The sequence below is a fragment of the Aquarana catesbeiana genome, linkage group LG04 (genome assembly GCF_042186555.1).
Source record: "Aquarana catesbeiana isolate 2022-GZ linkage group LG04, ASM4218655v1, whole genome shotgun sequence".
NCBI lineage: Eukaryota > Metazoa > Chordata > Amphibia > Anura > Ranidae > Aquarana > Aquarana catesbeiana.
In genome coordinates this window covers 62082925-62099544 of record NC_133327.1, presented here as the reverse complement: position 1 = coordinate 62099544, position 16620 = coordinate 62082925, and the positions used below count along the sequence as shown (strand labels likewise).

Here is a 16620-nt window from a genome sequence, read left to right as displayed (position 1 = left end):
CAGGTGCTTTTTGTTTTTTTAAGCAATTATTTTGGTTGATTTCTAAAAAAAATTTGGTGAATGCCCAATAGATTATTTTGCATTACTATACACCACCTTGGCCAAGATCAAGCTGCCTGCCCTCCACTGAGCTGCAGGAAGACAAAAAAGAGGCTCTCTTTAAGGCTGGCCATTCATTATACAATTTTCTTGTACAACTTTCCTTTGGATTTACCAAAACCATATAATATGAGGTCAAACCTAAACACTTTCAATTTGTATGCAACCAGGCAGGCCCTTGCACTACATAGTTGATGGTAAATCTAAAGGAAATTGAACAAGAAAAATGTGAGTGTCAATACTTTCGGTCAAGTACGCAGTGATAACAAGTACATGTCTGAATCACATGCGGTTTCCTGCACTGCTCCTCTGTGAACCCAGGCTGAAGTCACCATGACAAGCCTGGGTTCACACATGAGCGGTGGGGGAAACCGCATGGGATTTGGACAGGAATCGCTCTGCATTTCTGTTTAAAGTGCATTTTTTTTGCTGTGTGTTTTGCAGTACGATTTCAGCCCATTCATTTTGTATGGGCTCAAATCGCACCACAAAGGTATCGGTTTAGGTGTTGGAGCATTTGCACGAGTACAAGTACTTGTACAAATGCTCAGTATCGGCACTGATACCGGTATCAGTATCGGTACAACTCTAGAAAATTGTATAATGTATGGCCAGCGTTAGGGTCAGTGATGGCACAAAATCTTTTGTGGAATATGTATCATTATCCTTTAGCTGCTGAGAGGTTCAGATAAGGATAAATAAAATGTGTACATCCAATGAAAATGTTACATTATTATTTCTACAATCTTTTGACCTTTGTCTTTGTTTTATGTTTTTAAGGCAGCTACCAGTGTCATATAGTTGAGGGTTCCTTCACTTATACAGCAGACTCGACTATACAAATTAATACTCTGGATCTGACACCAGTGAAATCAGTTGTCACCTGTAACAGCATGAAGGTTGAAGTCATTAAGTGCTGCACAAAAGGAGGGAATGTGACATTTAATCTCACCTGCCAGAAAACTAGTGGAAACATTGTTGGTAATTATTCCGAATTAAGAATAAAAAAACAGCTAGATTTTGTTTTGTTTTTTTCTTTACAAGAGGACGTCACATTCTTGCATTCAGATTGCTCCATTTAATGTTTTTTTTTTTTTCAAATATAAAGTTTATTCAACTCCAAACAGGGGCGAGGGCCCCGATATACAAACAGAAGTGAGTACAAACACTTTGTTACACTTACTATACAGAGGTCACATAAATTCAAGACATTGTACAGTACATGTGTGAGCATGGACCTTCCAAGCGTGTGACTACCCCTGGTGTGATATATGTTAACGAAGGACAATATTGTGCTAAGTTCTACAGCTTCGGGGTGTCCCCCGCTCCATTTAATGTTACAATGAGGGAGACAATGGGGTTTATTTACTAAATCTGGAGAGTGCAAAATCTGGTGCACCTGGGCATGGTAGCCAATTAGCTTCTACCTTCAGCTCATTCAATTAAGTTTTGACAATAAAACCCGGAAGTTGATTGGTTTCTTTGCAGAGCTGCACCAGATTTTGCGCCTAGTTTTTGTAAATGAACTCCAATGTCTGAAGGCAAACGAGTTCTTCAGTGCAGTCGGTTTACAAAACCTATAGTCTTCTGTGAATCCTGTGTTGTGGGTGAACCCTGCATAAAATGTTTATTTATAAACATCATATTAAAAGAAAAAATTTGAATAAGGACTGGTTCACACCGGAGTTATCCTGTGCGCTACAGTGTGATGTGATTTTTAGCCCATTCATTTGAATGGGCTGAAATTGCACTGGATAGCACCAAAAGTAGTGCATCAAAAACGCACTGCAACCAGATTGCCTGGTGCTTCTGTACCAAGCAATCTGGTGCAAGCTAACGCAGTGCTTTTGCGGTCTGCATTTGGGGTGTTTAAGATTACATTGACACCCGCAGCAGATCGCAAAGGCATGTGTTTTGAACATGGTGTGCGGGAAATGCGCATGGAACGTAGGATTCCCACACCACATTCTGGTGTGAACGGGCCCTAAACCCAACTTGGACAAAAAACAAAGACATAGAAACCTCCCAGTAGCTATTAAGAAGAAAATAAGCAGCTTCTGCTTCTCACCAACGTTGTCCCCTGCAGCCTCATCATCTCATTGATCGAGCCCTGTTCTTCAAGATTTTATGATGCTCATCATCATTCGACCACCTCCTGTGAGCCCAGGTCTTCATGGCATACCACCCCACCTCCATCCAGGGATCACAGGAGAATGCTGCAGAGGGTGGCACAATGTAATATTGTTGCACCAGTTTGTGCAACATTTAGGATCAGCCCAACACCAAGGGGTGAGGAAGTACTGTGATGTCACCAAACTGAAGACACCTAGAAAAAATGGAGCCTTGAAAAGAAAAAAAAACAACAACAACATTGTTTAAAGCCTACAGGGGTACTCTAAATGGGTTGGGGGGAGGGGGTAAACTGGAAGGGGTTAGGACAGGTAAGTCCAGGAATGGGCTTTAAAAGCCTTATATAAACTTCAAAGTTGTTATCGTTTACCTTTAAGGTGTCTTCTGATCTAATAACAGCCCAAGCTTCTCCATGGGTGGATGCAAAGCTTGAAGCTCCAAATTGCTCAACATTCAAAATCCCATGGTTTTCATTTGTGCCTGTTCCCACCTGAGCATAGTGTCGCTTAAAGCTTGTAACTTTTAACTTGTAGCTCAAAATAGTACACAAGCTTCTTTTGAGCTACAAGCTTCAAGTTTGATGAGCTTTTGGCCCCAGTGAAACAGGATCTATGATTGAAGGATGGGTGTATGATTGAAAGGTCCGCCCCTCTTTTCATAGATCGTGTTGCATTCATAGAAGCATTAGTACAGCTTTCATGGATGGAGTACCTGGGCGGAAAGTCTGGACATAGTTGGACTCTCTCACTTAGAGCCTGTGACAGCCTCTTAACCCCCCCCCCCCCCTTAGTGACTAAGGGTCGGTTCACACATGGGCAACACGACTTTAGCGCGACTTTGCACGGCGGCTTCGACGCGACCTCGACGCGACTTCGACGCAACTCCGACGCGACTTCGGCAAATTACGAGGCGACTTGAAGTCGCCTCCATGACAGGCGACTTCGCCTGTGGCCAATCAGCTCTCTGGGAGGGAGGGGGGGAGGGAGGGGTTTTCCCTGCAAAGTCGCTTGACTTTACAGAGAGATCCGACTTGGAGGCGACTTCCATTGATTTCTATGGTACAGGTCGCCTACCAAGTCGGATCAAAGTAATACAGGGAGTACGCTCTGAAGTCGGAGCGACTTCAGTAGTGTCTATTAAGACACTAGCGTTAACTCCCATCAAAACTATTTCTGGGGCGACTTGGGGCGACTTGAGGGCGTACAAGTCGGATCCCAAGTCGCCCCAGTGTGAACCGAGCCTAAGGGTAAAACAAATGTTATTGCCTAAGCACAATTTTGCAACTTTGACATTAGTTAGTAAAACTGTACATATCATCACGACTACTCAGTGTATCCAGGATTATACCTTGTTTTTTTCAGAACAAATTGGACCTTGTTTTGGTGGTAAATGGTAATGGATATCTCCCGATTTTTCTTTTATTATCAAAACTGGTCCAAAATAGTAAAAAAAATGTTTTTTTTTTTTAAATATAGCTGTATATTTCTTGCTCTTACCATAGTTTACCACCAGAGAACAACCCAAAATAAATTCCCCTGCTCCTGGTGATCACAGCAATACCACCCGTGTATGTTAGTTGTTGTTTGTACCTGTAGTAGGGCCCAGAAATAAAGGTGCACATTTTGCCTTTTTTTTTTTTTTTTCCTGCCTAACACACACTGACACTGACTTACTGATTCACTCATTTTAATTTTTTGTTTCTTAATTTTTTTTTTAAGTGTACCCAAAATATACTGACCGTGACCTTTTCCCCCGACCTTTGGCCTTGTCCTTTGACCCTAAGGGTCGGTTCACACTGCCGTGATTTGGGATCTGACTTGTGCGACCCCAAGTCGCGTGACATGAGGACTCTCATATTAGTTAATGAGAGCTGTCTTAATTAGCACTACTATAGTTACTTTAGAAAGGGTACTACTTCAAGGCGACTTGTGCCCCATAGACTATGGTAGTCGTCTCCAAGTCAGATCCTCATCTATATTGATATGATTTGGATCAGACTTTACAGGAAGATTACCCCGGCATTCCCTGAAAGACTATTTATATAAATTATTCCTGCGCTACCTTGGAAAACAATGGTGCACATGGACAGCTGCAAACACTGAGTGGGATCAAACAAAGCCCATGGGTAGTGTAAAAAATATAAATAAAAAGTGCTGCGCTGGTCCAATAAGGTGTAACTATGTGATAGTGTGCGGTAAAACAAAATATACAGTAAAAAACGGAGGGGTGTACGGGTAATGTGTCTGTGTGCACAGTATCCTGTGAAAAAAATCAAACGGTGTAAAGGAGTGAATATCTATCCTGTATCTAATGTCAGGACTGTAGCGGTGCAGTGTGTGCAGGGAACCAATAGGGATAATCCTATCCCGTTTGGGACGGGATAGGCACTGACACAGGTCTGGATTGACGAGCTTGCCGCTCGTAGGATATACATGGGATGTACACCTGCTCCATGTGAGTACATGCCTTTGACTTGAATAAAAGTATCGTCTTGCTCAAAATACTACACTATCTGGCATCCCCTTTTTTTGTTCCTCCATATGTTGACTCTGCCATTGTTGATGCTGGTACTGAGGGATTAAAGTGCAGGGACCATCGGCTCCGGTCCAGGGACCCCAAAGAGAGACCATCTCTTCCATTTACACTCTATGCGGTTGTCCCATTGCCGCAAGGTAAGGGGCCACTACCTATCTGTGTGTGTTTGAGCACGAAGAGGATAGACACCCTCTCTCTTTCGGCACCCCACTGATTATTTGTTGCACATTTGGATTTTTTTAAAGGATCACTGAATATCTCTTTTGAGTTTGCACTGGCACATATGCTTCATTGTATTTGCAAGGACTTGGTTTGGACTTCACGCAGCTATATTTCTAGTGGCATTTTCTACCTGGGTCGTATAGAGTGATGCCACACACCTATGCTGCACTGATGCGTTTTTTGCACAATATTTATTTTGTATAGTTTTTCACTTTGTGTCCATATATATTTACCCTGCAGAATTTGCACTTTCTTTATCCATATATTTTACTCTTTGCATATGCTATTTCTGTGATATTTATTATTTGATTCTTTTATACACATATTTTACGATTACATTTTATTGATATGGGTTGCACAGTGACACTACAGCACTTTAAGGTTCATCTGCACAAGCTCTATTAGCACTAGGTGTGCAAGAGGATTATCCCTATTGGTTCCCTGCACACACTGCACCGCTACAGTCCTGACATTAGATACAGGATAGATATTCACTCCTTGACACTGTTTGATTTTTTCACAGGATACTGTGCACACAGACACATAACCCGTACACCCCTCCGTTTTTTACTGTATATTTTGTTTTACCGCACACTATCACATAGTTACACCTTATTGGACCAGCGCAGCACTTTTTATTTATATTTATTCCCTGAAAGACGCTTCAAAGTCGCATCAAGTAGTACTCAAGTCGCAAGCAAATTGCCAGGAAGTCGTCTGGCAAAGTCACACCGTAAGTCGCACAACTTTCAGGTAGCGCCAGCATGAACCGAGCCTTTCACTAACCCTGTCAAACCTCGATCTAGATATTTTTTTCTTTATTTTTTATTCTTATTTATTTATTTTTACACATACCTGTTTGTTTATATCTTCCTCCCCTGCAAGAAGAGAAAAATACAATGTAGACACAGGGGTGAACTCACGGTGTCTGATCACTACGATAGCCAATCAGAGGCTATCACAGCGATTAGTCCCGGGTCCTGATTGTTAGTACCAGACCCGATGCTCTCAGTGAGCACAAAGGAAGATACGCATATATGTGGCCCCACGGAAGAAAAGCCCACTTCTGTGAGGCCACCTATGTGCGCACGGTCGTGGGGAAGAGGTTAACCTGCAATAATACTTGATCAATTCGTATTGCTGGTGATTTTGAAGAAAATTTCAGGCATATTACAGATGTTTTTGCATGTGTATCAGGCTTCGGGAGTTTGTTTCCTTGGCTGGGGAAGAGGAAAAGATCAATTCTATAGGCATATAGTCTATGGCATCAAAAACACTAGATCAATGCACTCAAAAAAAACCTCATGTACTTGTCTAAGTGTAAGGTGACTAAGAGTACAAGTGTCAACAGGCACAATTAGAAAGAATGGGATTCTATGTAGTCAGGAGTAAAGAAACAAGCAGAAAAAGGCCAGGTGTCAATTGGGGTTGATCTCTATTATCCCCTACCACACCAGAAGATTACAGAAATGGGGGGTGGGGGGGGGGGGTGGACGGTGGACGGATGGAGGATTTCACCTAGAAGAAGTGCATCAGCCCAAGGGACACATCCTACTGACTGTAAGTTATGTCCCTTGTGCTGATTTTTCTGTTTTTTTATTTTGGCTGCACCTAGGCTTTAAGTGATTGCAGGAACCTGGCTTCTGATCTTGTTCCAGGAATGGTGAATGACATTCATAATGATGCCCTATAGTCAAGTCCTGTTTGCTAAGTAAGTCATGGATTAGAACTAATGAACGCTAGGTATTTAAAGGGTCTAGTTATAATTTATTCGCTGTGCGAATGCCTCAAAACTTCACACAGATTTCACCAAAAAATTGCTGTAATGTCTCCAATATGTTTATTTCCTATGTCCATCAGTGCCACCTAGTGGCCATAATGTGATATTTACCTGAAGTACCTCAATTAGGGAAATACTGCATTATGGCTACTAGGAAATAAACATATTAGACACATTACAGTGATCATTCGTGATGCTTGAGGATTTATTTTTATTTTTTTAATAAATAGAGCCCTAGTGTTATCATATTATAATTAAATACAAACTATTGTCTATGTTCACTTGCTAGCAAAAGCATCCATGTATGAATATTGCCATTCCTCTGTATTGCATTATTTTTATCCTGCTGTGTTTGGGGCCTAATAAAGGCATATTAATATTCTGTTGGATCTGTTTCCTTGGACCTAATGCAAGAATTTTCCTGAGCATTACAATATGCTATGTCTTTATTTTTCTATATCACACCATCTATTTTAGATGCTGCTATGCTATCACACGAGTTTCAGTATTTCTGCTTCTTTATTTTATGTCCATAGGGATCTCAGAATCCTCTTCAATGTGTCAATCTTACACAATTACGGAAAATCCTCAGTCGTGCGCCTCAACACAGACCTCCACCTTCAGCTGTGCCTGCACAACAACTAATGGAGCTGTTCTAACCCAGGACATTACAGTGACCTATAACGTCTCATGTACGTATCATGGAGAGACCAATAAAGTTGACCATACATAGTCATCTTGGCTGGGGTTGGCCCTCGCTGTTTAGACGGTTCACAAATTTGACAGTTATTTGGTGCTGAATGCTAGACATGTGCACTGCGGAAAAATTTGTTAATTTTCGTTTCATTAGTTTTTTGTTTTTTTCCAGAAATGCGAAAATTCGGAAATTTGCAAATTCATAAATTCGAAAATTTGGATTTCCTAAATTCGTAAATTCGAAAATTTGGAATTTGTTAATTCGAAAATTTGTAAATTCGGAATTAGAAAATTTGAAAATTCGACAATTCGGAAATTCGAAAAATTCGGAAATCCGAAAATTTTAAAATCCGAAAATAAGAAAGGAAATCTGAACTAATAATAACTAACTATTAAATTATAGGTATTGTAATTTCCTTTCAAATTTGTCTGTTAGTGAACGTAACAAATTTATCTGAAGTTAAGAATTATCTGAAATAAAGAATGCTGCAGCCAAACAAATGGAACGGAACTAAATAATAATAAATAATAATACGTTTTTATTATTAATATTATTGTTATTTATTATTATTAATTTGTTACATTCCATTAGTTTAGATACGGCATTCATTATTACGGATGATTCGTAACTTCGGATAAATTGGTATTCGTTATGTTCACTAACAGCCAAATTTGAAAGGAAATTCCAATACCTATAGTTAAGTTATTATTAATTATTATTTCAGACTTTCGAATTTTCTAGTTTTTGAATTTTCGGATTTTCATTCTTATTTTCGGATTTTTATTCTTATTTTTGGATTTCCGAATTTCCAAATTTTCAAATTTCCATGTTTTGGGATTTTCGAATTTCCGAATTTTGAATTTCCGAATTTCGAATTTCCAAATTTCCGAATATTCGGAAATTTGGATATTTCTGAATGAATGATTTTGTCTAAATTTGTAAAAAAAAAAAACGAATTTGGAACTGAACGAATTGCACATGTCTACCGAATGCACAGGTGGGCGATATGGGAGTTTGAGCTAGTTAGTCCCCCTAACTTTCTTCCCTAGAGACACAAGAGACCAACATTGCTGCCTGTGGACTGTGGTGAATGTGGCTCTTGGAGCATGTAATGAAAACCTTTTCAAGTGCAGGGCAAGACTGCAGGTTTGATTTAATTTTCCCATCCATTGAAGTACACACTCACCTTTCCTTCAATCTCCCACTGCTAAGTTCAGCTGCCTGGGGCAAAGGAATCACTCCAGTCAGGGCTCATACAGGGCTGGGGGGGGGGATTCTCCGACCCTGGGTGATAGTCCTATGCAAGTCAAAAGGAGGACAACTGCAGGTCGATGAATTCTGAATGATCTCAAGACTGTGTCAAACAGATGCCATCAACAGAAGCCTAAGGCTCAATGACACAGGCCCTAAAATAAATGAGCATAGCCTAGGGCAGGGATACCCAACCTCCGATGAGGCCCGCGACCTCCTGCTCTGGGATGGCAGGTCGGCAAGCCCAGATCGCAGGTTTCTCCATCTGCCATCCCAGAGCATCAGTGTTGAGAATGGAGCCGGCGATAGAGGAAGCATGCGGCTTCTGTAGAAAGCAGAACCGATGCTTCCTGTAGAGCTTCGACTCCTGGTACAGGTGGAGTGATACCAAATGCACGTCGCCTGGGACAGCAACAGCTGGTGATACCTGCAAAGTGATTCCCGAAGTGAAGATTGTGTTTCAAGGTCAGTTTTCTTTTAATTACAATCACATAGCAACGGGCATATCTTTTTGTAGTTCTGCACTGGTTACTCTAGGCTGCTTTACGTGCTTGTCCGTGTATGGACTCCGCTTTGCTCAATAGGGATCGATCCGCTGATCCCCGCTGAGCAGGCGGATGACAGGGCCCTCTCCGCTCCCTGTGCGGAGATGGACCTATCAAAGCCCCACTATCCTCTTTGGAGATCAGATGAAAGTGGACCGCCTGTCCGTTTTTATCCGATCCTATCGGATCCGATTCTCCAGATGGATGGAAAATAGGGTTTCCATCCGTCTGGATTTCATGGACAGGATTGGATCAGATATCGGCGGATGTCAGCGGTGACATGTCATAGAGGTGCATGGAGCTTCTGATCTGGTCCGCCTGAAAAACTGACAGGTGGATCTGATCGGAAAGCCCGTGTGAAAGAACCCTAAAACTGATCCGCAGGTGCAGCACAGTGCACCTACGGGTTACCTGCACTGAGCAATAGACTTCTGTTATTTACCTGCGGGTTTGGTACGCTTTCTGAAAGTGCACCTCACCTGTAGGATATAATAAAATTCTATGGCAAAGTGCAGCTAACTTTCAGGAAAGCCACAAGTGCACTGCACCTGCAGCGTGGGTAAACCGCAGGACACATCAGTGTGAAAGCAGCCTTAAGCCCCATACACACTATCAGTTTTTCTGCTGAGTTTTTCCTTCAGGTTTACCAAAACCATGTAGTGCAAGGGCCTGCCTGATTGCATACACATTGAAGCTCCTAAGGTTTGACCTCATATTATATGGTCTTGGTAAATCTGAAGGACAAACTCAGCAGAAAAACTGATAGTGTGTATGGGGCTTTAGGCCCCTTTCAGTCCGATCGGGTCCATCTGTCTGCTTTTCAGGTGAACCCAATCGGACCCTCCATTCATCTCTATAGTGTCCGTTTACACTTACTTACCTCCAATCCGACCTGCTCCGAAAAAAACAGAATGGGATCTGTCCCCTTCCATGTAGGCGGATTGGTCCGGAGCGCCCATAGAGTATAGTGGGCTGTGTCTGTGTCCACTCTACATATGTAGAGCGAACACGGACCTGTCATCTGCATGACCGGTTCCTAGACATGTGCACTGACAAAAAATTTGTTCGTTTTAGTTTTCGTTTCATTTGTTTTTATGCTTTTTTGAAATTTCCGAATTTTCAAATTTTCGAATTTCCGAAATTTTCGAATTTCCGAATTTCGAATTTCCGGAATTTCGGAAATTCTAAAATTCAGAAATTTCGGAACTTGAAAAATTTGGAAATTTCTGAATTAACAAATTTGTCAAAATTCGTTAAAAAACGAATTCGGAACTAAACGAATTGCACATGTCTACCAGTTACCAAGTCGCTTAAGTGGCCCTCGCTCTTCAAAAGGTTGGGCACCCTTGGCCTAGGGGGAAAAAGGCTACATGATTACAGGCTCCATTGTTGGAAATGCATTGTGGCCAAGGACTAGTACGGTGAACATGCTAATGCATATATGATTGTTAAACCTCTGTTCTCTTTTACTATCTGCTTAGATGAAGTTAACGTCACTGGAAACTCAGACAGTATTTCGGAAGGGGATATCCTCACATTAACGTGTAAATGTAGTATCATGAACGTACAGAATATGGCCTGGTATTTTTTGGGTAATGACAACGCAAACTCCAGCATTGATCCTAAATATCAAACTACTGATCGGTCTACCTGTAATTCTGTTCTGACAATCCCATCCAATATCACGTCAGTGAACTGGAATGGTAAGTAGATTGATCTGGAAAAAACAGAAATATTATTACATTGTTGAGGGCCAGCCAACATTTAAATTCTGCATCTAAAATCATGACAAAAAGCAGAGGTTTTAACTGTGTGTGACAGCCACATATCAGTATCAACAGGCTTTAATGTATTATGTCTCAGATGGTTTACAATTCCTTTCTAGTAATCACTTAGCTCTTTTAGTACCAGTTACTAGAGGATATTAAAACAAGTAAGAGAGAAATTGATTGGTTGATAGGAAGGAATGACAGTCTTCAGTCTGGCACTTCATGCATCCCATAATAGTGGGAATGTGGTTCCCGCTCTAAACTATGGGAGTACCAAATCTAAGACTATTGGAAGATGTTGAGGAAGGGCAGTGCCCAGGACAGGTTCCTGTATATTTATCCACTTGAAGACTGATGCCCTGTACACACGGTCGGACATTGTTCGGACATTCCAACAACAAAATCCATGGATTTTTTACATATTCCTTGTACGAGAAATTATATTTATAGAGGGATCTGGGGTAAAAATTATCAAAAAGACCCCAAATCTCTCCTTTACCTTCAAAAGCAAAAGATATTTGTTTTTTAAAGCAAAAGATCTAAAAAAATGCTATGTGCTTACTTCCACCCTAGACCGGATGTAACGCCATGACATTGCTCCGGTCATCCAAGGCCATGGAGGCGATCAGAGATGATCTAGTCTCTCAATGCCTCTGTGACCAGCCAGCTGCACCGTCGGACTGTTTCTCGGGCGCGCCGGTGAAAACGGTAAGCCCAAGAGACACCAGAAAGCGTCAGGAGGGGGTAGGGCGATCCAGTGGCTAATGAGCTGCTCGGACTGCTTTCCTGAGAAAGCCAGCCGCCGGCTGAGGAAAAAGATACTGGGGTTTTGGCTGAGCTTCAGCTATAACCCCAGTAAACCACTTGCAAACTGCAACGTATATAAATGTACTGCAGTCGGCAAGTGGTTATATATAATTTTGGCATTTCACACAGTGTTTAAGATAGAACTATGATCAAAATAAAAAATGTAATATATGATGCAGTCCGTCACTAGCATCAACATGCAACATATTGCGTTTAGTGTCACTCATAGTAGAGGTGAAAGCAAATCCCTGTGTCTCAGAATATTGGGTGCAGGCTTTTCCTAATACCAATACCCATGACTAAGCCCCAGTGGGCAAGGCAAAATGCATCAGGGTGTGTGGTTTGGTGGAGACATCTAGGCTGAGGCTGCTCCTTATCGTTTATTCACCTGGGCTGGTTGGGAATAGCAGCGATCCTTTCCTCTTTACAAAAACACTGTTCTTTCTGCAGTGAAATGGTACAGCAGCGTTGTCACCCTGTGGACAGTGTAGCCAAAGGACATATTGTTTTTAACCACTTGCCGCCTGTGCTATAGCTGAATGATGGCTACAGCGCGGCCGGCTAGTTCTGGGGTGCCGTCATATGACACTACTGATCACAGATTGATGTAAAGAGCCAATCAGCAGCTCTTTACCACGTGATTAGCTTTGTCTATGCTGATAGCATGAGGAGAGGAGAGGACAGCCGATAACCAGCTTCCCAAAAAGGGACATGTACACTGATAATCAGGGCACTGATTATCAGTGTCCTGATTATCAGTGCAGTCCCCAACACCAGTGCTGCCAATCAGTGCCCACCAGTGCTGCCAATCAGTGTCCACCAGTGCTGCCAATAAGTGCCCACCAGTGCCACCTATCAGTGCCCATCAGTGCCGCCTATCAGTGCATCCTCATCAGTGCCTACCAGTGCCGCCTCATCAGTGCAGCCTATTAGTGTCCATCAGTGCCGCCTCATTAGTGCCCATCAGTGAAGCCTATCAGTGTCCATCAGTGCAGCCTTATCAGGGCACATCAGTGAAGGAGAAAAATTACCTGTTTGCAAAAATGTATAGCAAACTATATAAAAGGTCATTTTTTTTCAAAGTTTTCAGTTTTTATTCGTTTATGTGGCAAAAAATTTAAGGTGGATGTAAACCCATTTTTTTTTAAATTAAGGCTTGCACCTTGCACAGTATAGGATTTAATGTCATCTGTGTCCTGTCTTGCCACAAAGAGTTAATTCAGCTCTAAGCAAGCCTCTTATCTTTTTTCAGTTAGATAAAAACTGACACAGTCATGGCTCATAGAAGCCTCTTAATTTTTTTTTTCTCCTTGGCTTGGGTGAATTGGGAACACATTTAATATAAGATATTTGGAGGAGGGAGGGGGGATGGAGGGAGGGGGAGAGAGGAAAGTTTCCCTTTTTTTGGGGGGGGGGATTGGGAAGTGGATAAAGATGTGTTGACTTTTTGTGATAAATATAAATATGTTATAAAGGTTGTTTTAATGGACATGTCAAATTTAATAACATTTAATAATAATAAAGATAAAAACTGACACACAGAGAAATAGGTGTCAGTTCTTCCCCCTTGTTGTGAGTGACAGGTGATTTATATATCTTATGCACAAGCCTGAGAGAGACATTCTGTGTACTTCATATCCCCTCCTCCTTTCTTCTCTAGCTCTCCCAGGATTGGCTGCTCCACACCTCAACATGATTGGGCATGCTGAAGTAATGTGGTGACTTTTCTGGGTTTTGACTGGATGTTAGTGATCATAGCAGAAGTTCAGTGTAAGAAATATACAGGAGAAAATGCATGTTGACAAGGGGAGTGTAGAGGTGGGCGGGGAGTCTACTGACATCACGACTCCACCCACCGAGCTCCAGACAACAGACCCACCCACAGAATATGCAGTTTTTCGGGTCTCATAACAGACAGAGGGGAGACATTTGACAGGTAAAGATACATGCAGGAGGCATGTATATCCTTATAGATAACCCCTACGGCAGTAGTTTAGAAAGGATGAGAGTGGGTTTACATCCACTTTAAAATCTAGAGGTGATTAAATACCACCAAAAGAAAGCTATATTTGTGTGAAAAATTTTTAAAAATTGTGTTTGGGTACAGTGTTGCATGACTGCGCAATTGTCATTCAAAGGGCAACAGCGCTGAAAGCTGTCCTGGTCAGGAAGGAGGTAAAAATGCCCAGTAAGCAAGTGGTTAAAGGCCTTTAGTTAATCAATAAACAAACTAAAGTCCAACTAACACTTTCTAACTGCTTGCCGACCAGCTGCCGTCATTATACCATTATGCCAGGTTGGCACTATCCCGCGAACCGCCATAGCTTTACGTCGGCTCCTGTAGCCTCCCTGGCGGTTTTCCCAAGTGTGGCTCGGGGTTGAAATTCAGTACCATTAGCGGTAACCCCGAGCCACACTCGGGATCGCATTGCAGGATCCTGGGGCGGTGTTACTTACCTTGTCCCAGGGATCCTGCGATGTCACCCGCAGTGTCCGAGGGCGCTGTCCTCCTCCGAAGCCTCTCAGTGCCAGGCTCCGTTCCCTGCGAGCGGCGCGACGCACGGGGGGCGGAGCCTGGCGGCAAATTAAAAAAAAAGTAAAAATCATAACACATGCAGTACTGTAATCTTACAGATTACAGTACTGTATGAAATGATTTCACATCCCTTTTGTCCCCATTGCTCTGGCCCATGCCCTGCATGCAGTTTTACATGATATACACTGTTCTTTCTGCCTGGAAACTGGAGATTGTCCATAGCAACCAAAAAGTGTCCCTTTACGTCAAAAGTGGCTTTAGACCAGCTAGAAAACAGTGATAGTAAATTAGAACACTTGCAGAATTGAGCGATAGTGAATTGTGGGGAAATTTATTTTATTACTATTTTTTTTAATTTTTTTTAATTATTTATTTTTATTTATTATATTATAATTTATGTTTTTGTGTTTCAAACTTTATCATACCCGGGATATCTACTAGACTCTGGTTTGGACAGATTTAAGTTTGTTATTATTAAGATTTACAGACCTACAATATAAAACGCCAAATTTCCATGCAAAATAATGGTACCGCTTTCAGCACCTAAAATCCGAAATAATCATACCGCCAGGGAGGTTAAGCAGTATAGCAGGCGCACGTGTGTACCCGCTGCACTGCAGGAGTGCCGATGCTCGTGGCTGGCGGTCGCGATGACCGCTGGCCACGTGCAATCACAGGCACAAGAGCCAGAACAATGATATATGTGTGTAAACACACAAATATCTGTTCTGTGAGGAGAGGAAAGGCAGATTGTGAGTTCCTACTAGCTAGGAACAACAATCTGTCATCTCCTCTTGTCAGTCCCATCCCCCACAGTTAGGACACACTGAGGGAACACAGTTAACCCCTTGATCGCCCCCTAGTGTTAACCCCTTCCTTGCCAGTGACATTTACACAGTAATCAATGCATTTTTTATAGCACTGATCAATGTATAACTGTCAATGGTCCCAAAAATGTGTCAAAAGTGTCCAATCTGTCTGCCATAATGTCGCAGTTCCGATAAAAATCAGATCATTGCCATTACTAGTAAAAAAAAAAAATAATAATAAAAATGCCATAAATCTATCCCCTATTTTGTAGCCTCTATAACTTTTGCGCAAGCCAATCAATATATGCTTATTGCGGTTTTTATTACCAAAAATATGTAGAAGAATACATATTGGCCTAAACTGAGGAAAGAATTAGCTTTTCTAAAAAAAAAATTGAGGGTATTTATTATAGCAAAATGTAAAAAATATTGTGTTATTTTCAAAATTGTTGCTTTTTTTTGTTCATTTTGTTTATAGCGCACTTTTTGGGAAGTGTGTTATTTACATGATTACCAAGTGATAATAAAGCAAAAGAAACTTAAAGAGGAACTGCAGTCTGCTCACATAATTTGTAATAAAAGCATCTTTTCCATTTTGAAGCTTCCCTCTAACCCTAACCACTTTGCATATTATTTCCTATATACTGTGATTCTGTACTTGCCAAATATGCTAAAGAAATCTCCCTCCACTAAGTCTGGCTGCAGCCATTTTAACTGTGGGCAGCTGAATCTGCTGCCTGTTCACTTCTTGGATTTACACAGACACACAGAGGCGCACCTGCAGCTTTGCAACTTTCATTTGCCCTCTTATGACTCATCCCCCCTCCCTTCCTGGCAATGTCTTATGAGAGTGAGAGAGAGAGAGCTGTGCATGATGTCATAAGCCTAGGCTAATGACCAGACAAGAAACAGGAAGTGGCCTGTATAAGGTAATTACTGGCAGAAAAAAATTATGTTTTACTATCCAAAGGCGCAGAAGATTTAATAGATGGAAAGTTGAAAAAATGACCGAAAGTCCACTTTAAAAAAAAAAAAAAAAAAAACCATGAATGCAGAAACAGCACTAGTAGGCTAAAATATATTACATTTTTGGTTTTATAATTTGGTTTATTATAGAGGTTGTAAACCTCTCTGTGTCAATTGTTACTATAGGTACTGTAAATATCTCATAAACGTGCGCCATTTAGGAGGTATTTGCTGTACACCGCACCAATGATATCATTGGCGCATGTGTTGTGAAGAAGCGGCCGCCTGTGCCGTTGCTTCAATAGCGAGTGCCGTGACCAGCGGCTCTTGCGTGCATGTGCGGGAGTGATATCATGCGACTCCGGTCAGTCACAGAGCCGGACATGCCCGTTTTACTGCACATGCAGTGGGCTGACAGCTTAGGGAGAGACATAGTTCGTTTGGGCCAGCTTGGCCCAAACAAACTATGTAAAT

At 41.7% G+C, this 16620-nt stretch overlaps 1 protein-coding gene across 2 annotated transcripts in view; it reads left to right on the top strand.

Moving 5' to 3' along the window:
- The window catches only part of LOC141139298 (adhesion G protein-coupled receptor F5-like), a 291803-nt gene that overhangs the window by 233056 nt on the left and 42127 nt on the right, over positions 1 to 16620 (top strand). For both annotated transcript variants that reach the window (XM_073625271.1, XM_073625270.1), the window contains exons 10-12: positions 880 to 1080; positions 7303 to 7458; positions 10741 to 10962. In XM_073625271.1, the coding sequence (XP_073481372.1) occupies positions 880 to 1080; positions 7303 to 7458; positions 10741 to 10962 (579 nt within the window). The remainder of the gene's footprint in view (positions 1 to 879; positions 1081 to 7302; positions 7459 to 10740; positions 10963 to 16620) is intronic.